This window comes from Emys orbicularis, chromosome 4 (genome assembly GCF_028017835.1).
Source record: "Emys orbicularis isolate rEmyOrb1 chromosome 4, rEmyOrb1.hap1, whole genome shotgun sequence".
NCBI classification, from domain to species: Eukaryota; Metazoa; Chordata; order Testudines; family Emydidae; genus Emys; species Emys orbicularis.
The window spans coordinates 3,927,029-3,946,276 of record NC_088686.1 but is presented as its reverse complement, the minus strand read 5'-3'; the positions used below and the strand labels follow the sequence as shown (position 1 = coordinate 3,946,276).

The following is a 19,248-nucleotide window of genomic DNA, read 5'->3' as shown; positions in this document are numbered from 1 at the left end:
TATTTGCTGGTTTTGAACAAAACAGTGGTGATTCATAGATTCATAGATTCTAGGACTGGGAGGGACCTCGAGAGGTCATCGAGTCCAGTCCCCCGCCCTCATGGCAGGACCAAATACTGTCTACTGATTTGCTTATACAAACCATTGTCGTTTGAAGTGCAACGCCTTGGTTATTTAAAGTGGTGGCTCTGACTTGCATTTGCCTTAATATTTCTATTATTAAGGGCTGTACATTAACGTTAGAGGAGAAGGATTAGTAGCAGTACATTTGGCTATCTATATTTATAGTAGGTACCTGGTAGTACCCCATAATACCTGAGACTGCAAAGTGATTTCACTTATAACCACACCAACATTGCTGTTTTCGCAAACTCACTTTCTTAGAACACAGACTTTTTAGGTTGCAGGCTTGGTCTCTGCCTAAAGGTTAATTCTCAGGAAGTTACAGTAAAACCCCTTCATCCATTGTTGAGATCAGTGAGGATGGGTAAATAAATATAACCACATTAAGGTATATCAAAACATCTGAAACTTGACATGGCTGGAGTCCTCACTGAGGACTAGTGCCTTAACTTCATTTGAAGAACAGTGGTCTTGATTAAAGGAAGTGGTAATAATTTGAAAATTGCATCCTGACCACATATAATACAAAGTTTACAGGTGCATACCTAGATGCACTATGCCTGTCACAATTCAGGGTCACCTTTATTCCCCATTAGTAGTCCAGCAAGGGCACACGCACTCTTAGGCTTCCAGCCCCCGAGCTGTTGCCTCTCGGGTGATGACACACGTCTCTCTTACTGCTGACCAGGGCATTTCCAAGCCGAACAGTTCCCTGAATTCACTGTTATTCCCAGCAAAAGACAATTTGCTTCAGCAGGCCTGCTTCACTTCTCCCCTCAGAGACTGTACAAAGTGAAATTGTCCCAGTTATATGGTACCACACAGTTCTTTCTAAACAAGCATATTTTATTCTTAAGGAAAAAGCTCTACATTGAAAACATTAAAACCAATACAAGAACCGACATGCATGCTAATAATCTTACCAGAGATTCCCTCACCCCCCCCCCATCTTTTTTCCAATGAGGGTTCCAGCAGGTGAGTCCTTCACTCCCACTTCTCCCCGCCCCCTCCCCCCAAGAGATCTCTTTTGTGGTCACAAGTTCATAACAGCCTGGGCTCAGAACTAGCTCTCAGGTCTTATGGGGCGTCAGTAAGTCAAGTCCTTCCAACTCTTCCCTAAGGATTGGGGCCTTCCATGAACCAGAGGTCCTGCCCATTTGCTGGATCAGAACAAAGGCCCTGAATCAGTTTCAACTGGGGCTATATATTCAAAAGTTCTTTCCTTTGTCTGATGGTCTCTGGTGAATCCAGATTGGTTCTTTGAACTGTCCTTATGTCACAGGTGATCAGCAAACAAAAAGATCCTCCCCTCCGCAACGCTTCAAAGACAGAGTCTGTAGGTGGGGTTTTGCAATACCGTCCTCCCCAGTACTTCCTAGAAATTCCACTTCATACTTATTGTCCCAAAGAGAAATCACATCTGCTATACTGTTCAGCATAGGCATTTGAAATTCACCTTATCTCCCAGAGATTGCATTAATCCTTCTTTCTCCTACAGAAGTCCCATACAATTCCCTCCCCCCCCAACAAAGATATTAAATGTAATTCAATAAGGTTTAACTTATTTCCATAAGGTTTGCCCAGGATATTGTCATGTGTGCCACAGTGCCTATATGTTGATGCCTTGATCCTGCAAACACCTAAGCATATGCTTCAAGTCAATGGGATTTCTCATGGTGCTTAAAGTTACATGCGTGTAAATGTTACCAGGATCAGAAACAGCTCATAAATACATTGCTTAGCCAAGTCTGCACTTGTTGGTTCAAAGAAATTTACACGCTTTACTGGCTAAGCCAAAATCTTCAAGACAATTGCTTCCAGATATTCTTATTTTCCTTTTAGATTCTGCATTAATTTTTTGCATGTAATTTCATAACAAAATGTTAGTCTTGAAAGATTAAGAACTCCTTAACTAGTAAAATCTTAGAACTAAGATTATTCCAGTACAATCAACTCATCCACAGTACTTTCTGTTCATCTTTCTCTTGTTAACAGCATGTGCAACATCGCCAAGTTAGTTTTGTCAAAGCATGCTGAAGTTTTGGAATTTCCTGACTTGACTAATGTTGCACGCAATACTACTACTGTTTCCCATTATCTCCTATTTCATGAAGGAATTCTGAATGTATGACTGGCCAGGCATGACTGACTCCTAGACTTTTAGGAGGTGAAGTAATGCCACATAATTTGAAAGGTAATGTCCCCTAGATTTGGGTTCAATCTATGAATTTGAAACCACACTCTATTATTCAAGTTGATGCCAATATAACATTTTAGCAAATTCTATTTTTTTAAATTTTATACAATTAGAATAGCTATATATTTAACATTTTACCTCAACTCAGTATACATACTGAGGAGGTGATTCCAGTTGTTCATCAAATAAGCACCAATGTAATGAGGCGATTACATTGGAATTGTGCTCTCTCTCAAACTACCAGAGGTGGGTATACAATAATGGACAGATTCTTGAGTGTGATATTCAATTTATACATTTAGATTTTTTTTTAAATTTAAAGGATAAAGGAAATCATCAATCAGCGCATGTATATAACATTTTTAAAAGCCCCCCCCTCTTTAAAACCAGAAATTTTTTAAAAATACTTATTTTACTTACAGATTATTTAAAAGTTAAATAGTTGTTTCAGCTGCCATCTTTCTGAGGTACCCAAATCCATTGCTGACAACTGTTCCTTGTGGGGAGGGCTTTTGTTTTTGTAAGAGGGTAGTTGATTTATCCATTAAAATGTGGGAGAGCTACACTAATTCCAGATCTCCTGTCTATACTCCCCCTAATGCTGACCTATTATCGGCTCTGAACTCCCCATCCCTGCCGTTGCTGCTTGGATGAACAGTTTAGTTCTCAAAGTGCTGCCTGAATCCCATGTATAAATATGTCTCTGCTATTGCCACAGCCAACCAAGCCTTAAGACGTAGATGCAGCTACAATGAAGATTAAGGGAAAGATTCTTACTGATGATTAAGATTATAACAATCTTCTCTCCTAAAATAAAATCAGAAGAGTTAGCATTAGTACTCCACCTCCCCAGAAGCAAGGAGCGGCGCAGCTATCATGGCTAGTATGACTAAGCTTGCTTTGACCTGAGAACATGGAACTCTGTGTCTCCAAGCTCAGCACCTAGTTCTAATTCTGTTTATCTGTCATTATCCCTTCAAGATCACTCAAGAAAAAAAGAAAAAGAACGACAGACAAAAGAATGAACGGCCAGCACAGATCATTAGCAATCAGGGTGGGTGCACCTCTGAGAAACTGAGGTTGCTAGAGGGCAGGCTTCACCATAAATTTTGAAATCTCTTAGTGAAATGTTATCTGTCACACATTCCAGATTCATGATGGAGTTGGCTTACAGAGCTAAGGGAAGTGGTATTCTCACCACCACAGGTGGTTTTATACATGGCTTTTTCTTTAAAACGTTTTATACACAAAGGATCTTCACTCTGCAGCTACCCCGCACTACATAATTATACAAGATGTGCCTGTTTGCTAGCTTTATTCTCACAGGTCACCCTGACTTACTGATGATCTGCAGCAAATGAGACAGGAGGGAAGACAGTTAGACCAGCAGTGGCATAAGTCTCATGCTGCTGGTCTAACTGTCAAGGCTGACTAGTTGCAGCAGAAAGCTTTGAAAATTCTTATGCTGTGCGGCCAGGGAGGAAGCAAAAAAAGTCGTTTTCCTCCACCATAGCATCCACAAAATCTTACAAAGCAGATTTGTTTTGGGTGGTAGAGCCCGGTAAATCCAGACTGCCTGAGCTCAGTAGCTGATCAGAGCCCACCCCACTGCAAGAAAATGTGTTATTTTGCAGAGAAGACTGATCAGTTTAGGAATGGGCTGTCTGCTTCTATGGTGAGACAGGGCAAGGCCTCAGGGACCAGGGCCTCATCTTTCCTGCTAGTTTCAATCAGCGATGATCACCAGGGTAATGGAGGTGCTGAGAGAACTTCATTCCAAAATCTGTGCATGGGATCCATATACTTCTTGGCTGGGGAAGGCCAGTTAGGAAGTACTGGATCCCTGGCTTGAGAAGACTGTCAATGGTTCTCAGAAAGGGCAGGTTGCCTATTGCTTTGAAAGAAACATTAGTCTGGTTTTTGCTCAAAAAAATCATCACTTGATACTGATTGTTTAGTTAAATTTCAGCCAGCATCGCATCTTCCCTTCTTGAGTAAGTGTGACATTCCCCTGGTGTTATCCGGACCGGTGATCTGCTAGGTCACTCCAATCCTTGACTCTGGGAGCCAGCTTTACCCTGCTCTGCTGTGAGAACCCCCAATCCTGGGCTGTTCACGCACAGCCTCTGTCATGTAAGCTGCTCCTTGGATTGTGCAACCAAATGATTTAGTTGGGGATTGGTCCTGCTTTGAGCAGGGGGTTGGACTAGATGACCTGCTGAGGTCCCTTCCAACCCTGATATTCTATGATTCTATGACACCAGCCAATATCTCCAGTCCCAGACACAACCCTAGGAACCTCCGTCTTGAAGTGTCCAGTTATGCCTGCTGGATGCTGCAAGCTTATATGAGTTCGTCAATTTAACAAAGAAATTGATATGTACCAGACTTGTTATCCCAAGGGGAATCTCTCACACGCTTCAAACCAAACACACTGCTTTAGGTAGAATAAACAAACAGATTTATTAACTACAAAGATCGATTTTAAGTGATTATAAGTCAAAGCACAAGAAGTCAGATTTAGTCAAATGAAATAAAAGCAAAACGCATTCTAAGCTGATCTTAACACTTTCAGTGCCCTTTCAAACTTAGATACTTCTCACCACAGGCTGGCTGGTTGCCCTTCAGCCAGGTTCTCCCTTTTGCTCAGCGCTTCAGTCGCTTGGTGATGATGTCTGTAGATGGAGGTGGAAGAGAGAGGAAGAGCATGACAAATGTCTCTCCCTTTTATCATGTCCTTTTTCCCCTCTTGGCTTTGCCCCCCCCTTCAGAGTCAGGTGAGCATTACCTTATCGCAGTCTCAAACTGACCAAAGGAAGGGGGTGGGGGGTTTTCACTCGAGAATCCAGCAGATCCTTTGTTGTCTAGGCCAGAGTCCTTTGTTCCTGTGAGGCTGGGCTGGGTTTGTCCCATACATGCCCTGATGAGGTGTGAACTGTCTCTCTGCTCTTGGAGAGTTTTCTTCTGGGCTTGCTTTAAGCCACGAGGACACATTTTCAGCCTCATAACTATATACATGAAATTACAACCTATAACATTACTATAACAACAATTACTATAACATTACTTTAACAACAATGCTCAGTGCATCATGAGCCTTCCGAAGACACCTGACATGACAAACTTTGCATTGGATGCCACACAATCATTTTACAAGGATGAACATGGGGGTCCTGGGTGTTCCCCCGAGGTACAGAGCATCACAGTAAGACTGTGGAGAAGGTTGTAGGGAGATGCCTTTGATCTTCTTGACCCTCATTAATCAAGATACAGACCTGGCTTTGGCACAAAGACTGCACTGGTCAACAATCTCCTCCTGACAGTGGATGAAGACTAGGTGTCCATGTCAGTATTAGATTAATCAGCTATTTTCAATACCGTTTATTGTAAGACGTTGCTGACTTGCTTGTGGACCTTGGCAGGAACAGACTGGGCTGCCTTTAATTGGCTTCATTTTTTTCTCTCAGAGTTCTCGATGGGTAGTTGTGATTGCTCCTCTTCCTGAAGAGCTCAGATGGAGGGTGCTGCAGGATGTCATTCTGTAACTCCACCTGTTCACAACTGAGGTGATGATGGGGGGATGGGGGGAACCAGCCTCAGGAAATGGTATAGGCAATATCAACTCCTGTGATGAGTGAGTGAATCTACCATTTGTTACCAGGTTTTGCAACTTAGGGTGATTCCAGGCCTCTTGCTGCTGTTAAACAATCAAATTATAGCTGTGACCTCATCAGCTTTTAACCATCTATGTCTGGTGAAAGGTTGCAAGCCTTCCTTTCAGATACAAACCATGCCATCGTTATCCATGCCTTTGTTACCTCAAGATGGGACTACTGCAATGTACTGTACATGGGGCTACTCCTTAAAGTCAAACTAGAGATTAAAGCTGGTGCAGAACATAGTGGCATGGTTATTGAGTGGGCATCTCACTGTCACCATGTGACACCAGCGCTCCAGGCTCTGTAATGGCTGCCTATAGGTCTCTAGGTGAATTTTAAGGTGTTGGCTACAACCTTTAAATACAACCCCATGAAATTATTTTTCTATTATAATCTTTCATTTTATTTTTAGGAAATTTCATTTTATCCCGCTGGGATGACGGAGGAGCGGCCAAGTCAAACCTGAGCAGTGCTGCAACCCTTTGCATCAGATTGCAATGCCAATCACTAAAGTTCAGCCACCCCCGCCAGGCTGGAGAGGCAGCCCAGGCAAACCTTGGGCATTTGGGGCTGTATTAGTAGGAGCATTGCCAGCAGATCGAGGGACGTGATCATTCCCCTCTATTCGGCATTGGTGAGGCCTCATCTGGAGTACTGTGTCCAGTTTTGGGCCCCACACTACAAGAAGGATGTGGAAAAATTGGAAAGAGTCCAGTGGAGGGCAACAAAAATGATTAGGGGGCTGGAGAACATGACTTATGAGGAGAGGCTGAGGGAACTGGGATTATTTAGTCTGCAGAAGAGAAGAATGATGGGGGATTTGATAGCTGCTTTCAACTACCTGAAAGGGGTTCCAAAGAGGATGGATCTAGACTGTACTCAGTGGTAGCAGATGACAGAACAAGGAGTAATGGTCTCAAGTTGCAGTGGGGTCTAGGTTGGATATTAGGAAAAACTTTTTCACTAGGAGGGTGGTGAAGCACTGGAATGGGTTACCAAGAGAGGTGGTGGAATCTCCTTCCTTAGAGGTTTTTAAGGTCAAGCTTGACAAAGCCCTGGCTGGGATGATTTAGTTGGGGATTGGTCCTGCTTTGAGCAGGAGGTTGGACTAGATGGTCCCTTCCAACCCTGATATTCTATGAAACCTGAGCAGCATTTTATTCTATTTCATTTTATACTTTTTTAAAAAAAGTATTATTTCATGTTTTCTCTTATTTGCGAAAAACAAGAGGCTCTATCTATGAATTCCTAACTGGCCTAGGTCCAGCCTACCTGAGGGATTGACTCTCTCCCTGAGCCACCCTGGTCAAAAGAGGGGGCTGCTGGAAGACCGCTCTCTGTGAAGACCCCAAGATTCTGGGACTTGCTTCATCTGAAATGGCCTGCATCCAGTGACCTTCCAGGCATGTCGCAAAAAACATCTATTTGATAAAAAGAACGAGGAGTACTTGTGGCACCTTAGAGACTAACAAATTTATTTGGGCATAAGCTTTCGTGGGCTAAAACCCACTTCATCAGATGCATGCAGACTAACACGGCTACCACTCTGAAATCAATTTGACAGGGTTTTTGGAGAGGGCTGTGGATATGCTTCTTAGATGATGTCTGGCAGAGTTCCTATTTGAATTATTTTATTTCTGCTGGGTTTTTGTTGCAATACTCATAAATTAGGGCACCTACAGCACTGCATAAGCATATTTTGTATTTATATAAAATAAATAGGAAATTAATCCTCAAAATGCCATAATCAAAATGTACAGTCATGATTATACAGTAGAACAGCATTTATAAAATCTTCTACACCATGACCCCCATCCTTCCCTATACCACGACTACCTTATGAGCCTTCTCCCACTTAACAATATGTTCATGACTCCAGATTGAGAACCCATGCTCTAGAAGGGCTTTAGACTTCTAGTGTTCTAGGCTGAAATGGAAAAGATTAAGCTGGCCCTAAAATGTCTATTTATAATTTACCATTAACTCACTTTCCTGGCAAGAAATGCAACTGCAATGTCTCTATTCTCTCCCAATGATTAACTGTGGCTGTTCAAGAAACTTTGGCAGCTAAGCAACAGATTCTGATGACCTAGAAAACTTCAGCACACCGAAGAGCAACATTTATGGATTATGCTGAAGCTAAACTGGAGGAAAATGCAGAATAATGTCCAATTAAAATCTTCAAACTTTGTTGATACATCTATCTGTACATAATTCTCACCTACAGATGCATTTTACTATAAACACCTAAATGCCACCAATCAATGACAATCTAAGGAAATCAATAATATTCCCAAATTAATTTTCATCCCTGTATATTTGATTGGTGTACTCTTGACCTAGCTCTTACCATTTAAAACCCAACGGAGAAGGTTCTGGCTTTCTTTTAGTATTTTATACTGTGATAATTAGAGCACTTTTTGAGAGATATTCCTGAAGTATATTTTCAGTGCTTGTATGTGATACACAAATTCATCGTCACATACGTGCATTTAATACATGCAAGTAATATGCAAGTACTTCTAAAATTTTAATGTTCTTGGAAGATTGGTAGTGTCCCTTTTTGTGATTTTGTTATTATGTTGGTCCCTTGGTATGTGTTCAGTTCTCTTATTGTGGATTTTCTGAAAAGTGATACCTGGATAAAAATAGTTATTAAAACTAGAATAAACTTATGTCATAACATTCTGCAGAAAAAAACAAACACCTTTTAAACAACAGTTCAATAACTCAATATAAACATTTGAAAATAAAAGACTGCAAGTGAGGGATATTTTAAGATGTTCAGTTTTGTGAATATTTGCTTGGCCATTATGCCGTCTTTAAAAACTACATACATTTTTTCCTCCTTTCATCTTGACTGACAAAGATAGAGAGACTAAAGCACTATTTGGGCTTGTCTACGCGCGGAAAAGGCTGTGAAAAGCTAATGCAGTATAGCTATCACTCAGTATTAACCTAAACTGCTATTGCGGTTTAGATTAACCCACTTCTTAATCTAAATTGCAAAAAGGTACTCAATGTGGAATAAGAGTGCCCACACAAGGAATTAGTGTGGAACAGCTAATTGCGCATTCAATTTACACCCTAGCTATTTCATGCTCATCTCCATGAATTTTAATGTGGATAAGCCCTTAAACATATTAGAATTTGCTTTTTTTATTATTATTATGCAGTTGATGCATATCTATGCTTGCATACATAGTCAAACATAGTAACTCAAAGAGCCTACCTCTTCATGTCTCATCAGTTCTATCATTTCCATAACACTAATAAAATGGTAGCAACGATCCGAGTGGTCAACCAGATAGGTAGGAAAGGGACGATTCTGCCAAAGTCTCCACTCAGATAGGGAAAGTTCACGAGTTCCTTCCACTCGAGATGCCTGCAGTTTCAAATAAATATTAACATGAAGATTTCAATCATGCAATTGGTTCACAAAACAAACAGAAACAATGAGGAGTCCTTGTGGCACCTTAGAGACTAACAAATTTATATGGGCATAAGCTTTCGTGGGCTAAAACCCACTTCATCAGATGAATCAGAGGACTCCTCGTTGTTTTTGCTGATACAGACTAACACGGCTACCACTCTAAAACAAATAGAGTCCCAGTTCTCTATGGAAACCACCCTCAAATGACCTGAACAAAAGAGAAGGCCAATAAACTTATTGTTATAAGGGAGATATGTCTGTTTTAATAAAAGGAAATATTCTCTGCTTTTAGTCTGTATGTATTCTGTACTACTTTCCAAGTAACCAAAAGAAACCCGTAACTATTGCCATTTGTCATGCACAAAGCATGCGGATCTAAAATGTGAAGTGACAGATGGGGATCCCTATTTATTCTTTTGCATCAAGAAAGAGCCCACTGAGTGGGAGTCTTGCCTTCTCTAAGTTAACAGAGGGGGTTTCAAAATACCCATAATTACTGATCATCATCACTGAGGATATAGTCTCCTTTTTACAAAGGAGTGTATATAACTTTTGGAAGTGTTAACACAAGTTGTTTGTATCCAACAGAAATAAGTTTCCTATGCCTATAATAGCAGCAGGAGACATGACAATATTCTACAAATATTTTAATTTACAGGAAGTGGGTTTCAGATATTAGAAAAATCTCACATGCGGAACAATCCTGGATTACAATTCCCCGGTTCTCTCATATATAGATATCAGAAGGTCCTTAAATTGTATTTTTAGATAGGCTTTCTTAGAATCTTTGTAATTAATTTTATTCACTACCCAGAAGTCTTTGGGGTTATTTTCCCTGTCAAAGGATTTCTTTTAATTGTTCTCAAATATATGAAGAAGAATCTTGGTCTGGGAAACTCATTAGGTAATATTCTGTCAGCATCTGGCATCACCACAGCAGAAGTAGTTCAGATTTCTCTATAATATTACAATAATTTCTACACTGTAAAATTATCAGATCAATTATAATATTAAGGAAAAACACGTCCAAAAATCAATGGCAGAGATTCACTTCTGTAATTTCTTCTGGGTCTTCTAGTGACATTACATTAAGGTTGAACTTACTGCTATTTCCTCCATATTTTCTAAAGTTTCAAAGTGACTTTGAGACAATATTGGTTCTTTGACTCCATCACTTTCTTTTAGTTTGTATAAGCTGTTCCATACTTCAAATTCCTCTGACGTTAGGAACCAATTTTCACGAGAGTCTGTTTGCTTTGTGCCTGCAAATGGGTAAAAATGAAAAACATCTTAGAAAAAATAAATCTATGTAACAAAGAAAAAGACACAGTGATTAATTAGGACCTCATATGATACCAGCCACAGGAAAACAAATTCCCATTGCCACATTGGTAGTAAATATTAACCTTTTCAGTCCTATTTTTCTTGTATATTAAATTTATTTGCATATTAACTTTTCTCCCAGAATCTTTATGATATCAGCAAAGAGTGAGTTTGAATTTGAAGGCCAGAGTGCCGGTTTTTAACCTGTGAGTGACCGTATTCACGTGACCCAATATTGGGCTATACTTTATTATGGCTGGCACCTCCAAATATGTGGGGAAATACATGTCTAGGAAAAAGACCAAAGTACGGAAATATGTATAAACAAGAGTGGGTGGTTGATGAGGGGTGCCTAAGATTTAGTTATGTTGTTTGATTGATAAGAGGTACTTGTTATTGCAGATGTCTTCTGTAATGGATAAAATAAGGATCCACTGAAAGATGTTTATGTTAACTCAGTAAGAACTGGCAGTTGTCACAGCTGTCAGTAATAACGACCAGATTAGAATCCTCTTTAGTTTATCAATCATGCACCCTAAAGATATCATAAGGAAATTCCATCAATAGTTAGGTAAAAAAAAGTCAAAACAGGTCATAGTAAAATTAATCATGGGAAGTATTTTCCTTCCAAAAAGGAATTTCTCTGTCTCAGAGGTTTTGGGAGTTAGATTGGGAATTAACAGTCAGCATTCCACCAAGTACAGAGAAAGGGACCAAACTACCTTTTCTTCACCTACATCAAGTGGTAAAGTATGTCTTCTTTCTGTATTCTGGATAGTGCTATACTAAACACTGATTGTTAATCTTTGATTGAATAATTCTATTTCAGCCTGTTATTTGATAATCTCTAATTGCCAACGACTTCAAACATGCAGCAACACAAACAAATGGATAGGCGGAAGAATCAGTTGTTAGAAGCGAAAAAAATTCAAATGTTCTGTTTTATGGCGGAGTAGTGGACAGAGGTGTGTGTATACTTGTAAACAAACACTGGCAAGCCCTGCAGGTGATGATAATTATCACACAGGGCAAACATAGTTCCTCAGTTAATCATATGTTGCCAAAAGACCAAGGAGAAAATTGAAGATATCAGATGGAATTATTGAAAAAGCCCTGTTATTGCACTGTCTAAACAATGAAAATCTGTTAAAACCAAACAACTAATTAATCCTTTGACTATTTTGGTCCCCATTTTCCCTATCAAGGGCATGTGGATGGGGAAGAGAGTACACAGGAAAGAACTAGAGCAATCTTTGGGGAGGAGGAAGAGAAAGGAAGCAGAGTACCCAGAGTGCTAATTCTTGTCCTCAGTTGACACCTTATGTAGCCAACACCAAACTCCTGAAATGAACACTCTGGCATTGGGGCATCAGAACAATGGAGTGAGTCCTCAATTCACAAGGGGCCCACCTACTGTTCGTAACTGTCCTTTCCAGGTGCCTCACTCAGATGTCCTAAAAATACATGACTTTCATATATCAATTCAAAGGCTGGTTCATGATATATGATCACAGCAAAAATAAACTGTAGAAGGAAACTGGTTTCATGTAACTTTTATACTTATATGAAAGGCATATTTGTCCTCAGTACATTACAGTATAAACACATGCAGTTTTTCAGATTATACATGACATCTACCTAAACTGCTTTAAGTGCACAACCACACAACACACATCACAGTATTAATAAAAGCACAGAATTATTATTCAAATATAACTTTATGCTGAGACACTAAAAAACTCCCACACCCCAAGAACAAACCAACCCCTCCCACCTCACCTGCGAGAGAAAATGGGTCTTATAGTGGCATCAGACTTGGAAAAAGGAAACTGGACCAAACACAGAAAGCAAATTCCAGGGTGGAGTGTTTTCCAACACCACCACCCTGCTTCCAATCATATAGTACTAGGAATCATCCACGCAAGAGACCCAATTGGAATCAAATTTAAAGGGACAGCATAAAGATCTGCAATATCCAGGGCCAAAACCTACTTGTTTTAACAGATTAAAAAAAAAATCCATCCAATTTCACCCATAAACTTAATAGGAGCCAGTGCAGTCTTTGGAGCAAAGATTAAATATGTTCCCTGCAAACAGGTAGATTCGGTAGGAGTTGAAGTTTCTCAGCATTTTATGCTTTTAAAATACTCAACCATTCATCCCATTGCCTGACACTAACCTTACTTCACCTCTAAACTGCTTAAGATTAATAAAGATCAACGTTCCTTAAAGACACTAACTTAGTGCCAGAAGAAAGCGGTTTATTACTTTGCTACGTTACAATCCATTACATAATAGTACAATGCACCAAGGTTCAATGTTAGGAGGAGAGAAACAGAAGCACTAAGTAGCACAACCAAAGACTGGCTTTAAAATAGGCATGACCTAAATAGCAGAGAGAAACAGTTCAGCTTTGTTTAAGTGTTAGGAATCAGATTTGCCTCTTTTGTAGTATCTTTATGTTTCCAAAAATCCACAGAAAGGGAAATTGTTTGTAGTTGTAAACAAAGGATTTAGAAAGCAAACTCCAGTGTCATTAAATGCTGTTACAATTTCAGTTTCAAGAGACTAAATGGACAAGCTAAATATTTAGCAATTTTGGGGGAGATGGAGACAGGGAGTAAGAGAGACACTTTGTAAACGAAGAGGGCTCAAGGTTGACCACCTCAAAAATGACATACACCGCTACCTTGATATAACGCCACCCGATATAACACAAATTCGGATATAACACGGTAAAGCAGTGCTCCAGGGGGACAGGGCTGCGCACTCCGGTGGATCAAAGCAAGTTCAATATAACACGGTTTCACCTATAACACGGTATGATTTTTTGGCTCCCGAGGACAGCGTTATAACAAGGTAGAGGTGTACCTTAAAAATAAGCTTCTGGTTCCATTTAAGAGACACCACAATACTACAGGTATTTCTTTTCCTAAGAAATTGTCATATACATATGCAACAGGAGCACCTATTCCAAGGAGCTTTCAGCCACCTGTAGTGGTGGCTTGGGTCTATGGTCAGTCTGGAGAGCAACATCTGTCACGGTTCCCCTTCACTTCCTGCCAATGACCAGATGCCCTAAAGATTCTAATAGCTACTCAGATACATAAAGAACAAAAATTAGGCCCAAAATGAACTATTTACTCCCTTAGAAGAGTTAAGCCTCCCTGCTCAGCTGCTGAAGCCAAACAGATGAGACAGAGCTCAGGAAAGAAAAAATATTGCAAGTGTGCTACCTTCAAGTTGTCACTAACTTTAAAGAACAGTGAGAGCATGTGGAGGATCTCCTATGGACTGGCTTTGAAACAATAATGCAATGATGGACAAGATTTGAGTCTCAGTAACCGGTACACAGATGATGTTCCTGCTTTTTTGTTTGCAATAATAAAATCTCACTCATGGCAGAAACGTGATCACCTACCAATGGGTGCATTACATATAGCTATACATGTATACACACATGGGAATAAGGAAGTCTCCAGACCATCTCTGGAACATACAATACTGTTTGTGCTTTTCACAGTGGCATCACTACCTTGAAAATGACTGCTCCACTCAAACTGAAGGTGTACCTCGTATTTCTGACTCCTGCCTTCTGTTAAGGAAGAATTCAATTGTTTAGAATGCATCTCAATATCTAAAGCTATGGGCAAATACAGTCTCTGTACTCCTAAGTGTTTTAATTTTCCACAAAAATTAAGGAAATAAAACTGAAATCAGGTCTCTACTTGCTGTTTACTGGTCTTGCTATTTGATATCCAGAATATGTGTAAGCATTACTTTAAGATATTAAGCAGAAGCCACCACCCTAAAAACAAAAATGCAACAGTATAGGTTAAACACGCACATTAATTCCTCGCTTCCTTCAGGATCCACTTAAAACTCAGAACTCCCAAGATTCCCCTGTCCTATTTTCTCCACTTTTATACATCTATTGAGTGCTTATATACAAGAAAGACTTTAATGTTTGGATTCTATTGAATGCTTGTCAGTTGCCACATGCATTAATCTTATTTCTAATATCTGTGTTCCACGCTGTACTGCAATATTTGAGCAGTTGTACTGTGAGGCTCTGTGACCATATGGCGACATTAGTGTGAAGAGCTGCTCTTCTACAGAAATTGTTACACCTCTCCCAAAAAAGGAGACTCGTCGATATCAGATGGCCTACAGTTGGATCTTGTAACTGGAAATGGCCTACATATGAATTGAGAACCCATCAACAAAAAGACTAAAGACAGGACAAGAGGCAATGGGTTCAAACGACAGCATACAGATTTAGATTAAATCTCAGGAAAACTTCCTAGCTGTAAGAACAGTAGGACAATGGAACAGATGCCTAGGGAAGTCGTGGAAGATCCTTCACTGGAGATTTTCAAAAGGAGGCTGGATAGCCAACTGTCTTGGATGGTATAGACAAAACAAATCCTGCATCTTGGCAAGGGGTTAGACTAGATCAGAGGTTCTCAAACTGTGGTCTGTGGACCGCCAGTGGTCGACGAGCTCCATTCAGGTGGTCCGTGGATAGTTCCCTCTAAGGTGCAAGCCTGGGCGGCTGCACATGAGAGAATCACGGGCCACCCACCTAATTGGTGGAGGCGCACAGGCATGGCTCCACTAATTAGGTGCCTGGACCCTGGAAAAGATGCACATGTAAGGCGAGGCGGTGGCCTTGGGGGAAAAAGTGGGTAGGTGGGAGGGGGCAGTGGGGTGAGAAGAGGGGGTGGGGGGAATTTGGGACGTGCAGGGCTGCGGTAGCCAGAGAAAGAGGTGACCCTCCCCAGCTCCAGGGCTGCTGTGGCAGGGGAGAGACCCTCCTCCTTCCCAGCCCCCGCTCGGGGGCTGCTGTGGTAGGGGAGAAAGGGAGAGACCCCCCTTCTTCCCAGCCCCAGCTCGGAATGGCACAAACAACATTTGGAAAGATCATTAAGTGGTCCGCCAAGCAATTTTCAGCAATTTTCAAGTGGTCCATGAAAAAAAAAGTTTGAGAACCACTGGACTAGATGATCCTTGTGGTCCCTTCTAACCCTATGGTTCTATGATTGTTTTTCTGCTCTCCTCCCCATGAAGAGGAGTCATGCAAGCGGACTCCTCCCAGCAGCTGAGTTTGCAGCTCAGAGCACAGGGCAGCAGGGGAATAAAGACCCAAACAAAAGGAACTAGCTATCTCTATGCTGCTTGGATTCTGGGGGAGGAGGAAGAAAGAGGAGTAACAAATGTGTTAGTCTCTAAGGTGCCACAAGGACACCTCGTTCTTTTTGCTGATACAGACCAACACGGCTGCCCCTCTGAAACCTGTCACCATGGGCAGGGCCAGCTCTAGGTTTTTTGCTGCCCCAAGCAAAAAAAATTTTGGCTGCCCCCCCCCCCCGCCAGCCCTGGGCTCTCTCTCTCTCTCCCCCCCCCACCCCCCATCAACTGCACCCTCCTGCCGCCCCAGCCCTGGGTCACTGGTAACTCGCTCCCAGGGCGGGTCATTCAGCAGGAATTTTGGATGTGCGCAGAACACAGACAGGATTGGTTCCCATATGGTTACAGAACTGCAGTAAAGTGGAACAATTTTCAGCTTCTGTGATTGGAGGATATCTGGATGCATATTATAAGACTGTCCTACATAAATGAGGAAAAGTTGAGGTGCCTTTATTATTCTTTTGTTCCACTCTTTGTTTCTATGGGGAATTTGCCAATGCAATATCACTATCTTCCTTTTAAACAAATAAAACTAAAAAAAACAAAAACAAAAGGCAATGGCTGTTGAAAATAGCAATTCCAGTCCTAATAACCATTTCTTGCTCAATTTATTCTACTTTTTCTACAGCAAGTTACAGTGGATCAGTATATTTGATTTGGGAGAAATGAAGTAACAGCTGCCCAAATTGAGCTTGAGCACTCCTGAATTTTGAGGGTGTTCAAATCTGGAAGGCAGGTGCTAGATTCCCTTTCTGAATATTAGCTAAATCTGGAAAAGAAGTGTCAATTTCTGCTTCCATGGCTCAGAAGTGTAAATCCTCCTACGTTCCTTGTACTGTATCTAAAGCTGCCCAGGTCCTAGTAGAGCCTCCCCTCCCCTACTTTTCATTTTAAATTCTAGTGGGATCCACGTACCTCCCTTGCTAGGCTTCAGATAGAGAGATGCACTGTCCATTTAGTCCACCCAATTCTTTCTTTGAGGGAGAGCCCAGGGCTGGGGCGGCAGGAGATACGGGGGGGGGGGGGGGGGGGAGGAGAGAGAAGAACCCATGGCTGGGGCGGCAGGGGAGTGCAGGTGGGGGCCAGAGCTGGGGCGGCAGGGGGTGTGGGCGGGGGAGAGTCCAGGGCTGGGGCAACACGGGGGTGCGGGGGGAGCCCAGGGCTGGGGTGGGGGGCGGCAAAAAACCTAGAGCTGGCTGTCCCTACCATTCACAGCAAGCTGCAGCATGAGGTTTCAGTTCCACACTCCTTCCCCCTCCCTTTCCTGTTAATTGCGGCCGAGGGAATGCTGGGAAATGTAGTTCTTTCTCTGCTCCAGGGCTGGCTCTATAGCAGGGATAGGCAACCTATGGCACACGTGCCGAAGGCGGCACACAAGCTGATTTTCAGTGGCACTCCCGCTGCCCAGGTCCTGGCCACTGGTCTGGGGGGGTTCTGCATTTTAATTTAATTTTAAATGAAGCTTCTTAAACATTTTAAAAACCTTATTTACTTTAGTTACAATAGTTTAGTTATATATTATAGACTTATAGAAAGAGACCTTCTAAAAACGTTAAAATGTATTACTGGCACGCGAAACCTTAAATTAGAGTGAATAAATGAAGACTCGGCACACCACTTCTGAAAGGTTGCCGACCCCTGCTCTATAGGCAGGGAGCTAACCAGGAACTACAGCTCCCAGGGTTGGTTCTCAGCTCCCATGCTGGATTCTTGTGCCCCTGCAAATTTGCCGCCCCAAGCAACTGCTTGCTTTGCTGGTGCCTAGAGCCGGCCCTGACCACGGGGGAGGAAGGTGTTTCTAGGAATAAGCAAGAGATCCCCAGCTGCCTAGCCTGGGTTAGCCCTAAAGGACAAATAGAGCTTGCTGATGATAGAAGCCTATATTACTGTAACTCATTTGTGTGTCTATGTTTACTTGATTTAACCTTGTCAATAACAATCTAATTTCCTTCTCTTCTTTAATAAATCTTAACATAGGTTACTATGGGGTTGGCTACAAGCACTGTCTTTGGTTTGAGACCTAAAGTGCAACTGACGTGAAGTAAGTGACTGGTCCTCTGGGATTAGGAGTAACTTGACTATTGCTGTGATTTTTGGTGTAAGGGGCCATCGATCATAAAGATACACTCACTTGGGTGGCAAGACAGACTGGAGTACCCAAGGGGACTGTCTGTGACTCTGTGTTGAGGCTGTTAAAGTCTCTGAAGAGTTGGCACTTAGTGCAGATGGTTGGTGAATCTAAGCTTGGAACTCGCAATTAGTTTGGGGTTTGTGCCCTGGTTTTTAACAGTCTGCCCTGAGGTTGGTACTCATACTTTTGCGTCACCTTTGAGTTTGTCACACATGATCCACTTTAACACCCACTGGGTAAGGTACTTCATTTTTCTGTAGGGTACAAACTTGCAAAGGTAACACAAACAGTGAAGTGAATATCAGAGCGAATAAGGTCTTGGTCCTGAACTAAGAGAGTGTTTACAATTTAATACCATGTTATTTTCCTGTGATGTTTACCCTTTCTTGAAGGATCTGGGATATGGGAAAAGCGGTGGATGTGATATATCTTGACTTTAGCAAAGCTTTTGATACGGTCTCCCACAGTATTCGTGCCAGCAAGTTAAAAAAGAATGGATTGGATGAATGGACTATAAGGTGGATAGAAAACTGGCTAGACTGTCGGACTCAACGGGTAGTGACTAACTGCTCAATGTCTAGTTGGCAGCTGGTATCAAGCAGAGTGCCCCAGGGGTCGGTCCTGGGGCCGGTTTTGTTCAACATCTTTCTTAATGATCTGGATGATGGTATTAATTGCACCCTCAGCAAATTTGCAGATGACACTAAGCTCGGAGGAGAGGTAGATACACTGGAGGGTAGGGATAGGTCCAGAGTGACCTAGATAAATTGGAGGATTGGGCCAAAAGAAACCTGATGAGGTTCAACAAGGACAAGTGCAGAGTCCTGCACTTAGGACGGAAGAATCCCATGCACCGCTACAGGCTGGGGGCTAAGCAGCAGTTCTGCAGAAAAGGACCTGGGGATTACAGTGGACGAGAAGCTAGACATGAGTCAGCAGTGTGCCATTGTTGCCAAGAAGGCTGACGGCATATTGGGCTGTATTAGTAGGAGCATTGCCAGCAGATCGAGGGAAGTGATTATTCCCCTCTATTCGGCACTGGTGAGGCCACACCTGGAGTATTGCGTCCAGTTTTGGCCCCTCCCCCCCCCCACTACAGAAGGGATGTGGACAAATTGGAGTGAGTCCAGCAGAGGGCAACTAAAATGATCAGGGGGCTGGGGCAAATGACTTATGAGGAGAGGCTGAGGGA

The 19,248-nt window shown here is 41.9% G+C and overlaps 1 protein-coding gene across 1 annotated transcript in view; it reads right to left on the bottom strand.

Annotated features, from left to right (window-relative positions):
* FANCM (FA complementation group M) overlaps positions 1-19,248 on the bottom strand; it is a 154,533-nt gene that overhangs the window by 34,840 nt on the left and 100,445 nt on the right. Inside the window, exons 12-13 of the mRNA XM_065402508.1 lie at positions 10,517-10,674; positions 9,212-9,364 (exon numbers count right to left, since the gene is read on the bottom strand). Coding sequence (XP_065258580.1) covers positions 9,212-9,364; positions 10,517-10,674 — 311 coding nt within the window. The remainder of the gene's footprint in view (positions 1-9,211; positions 9,365-10,516; positions 10,675-19,248) is intronic.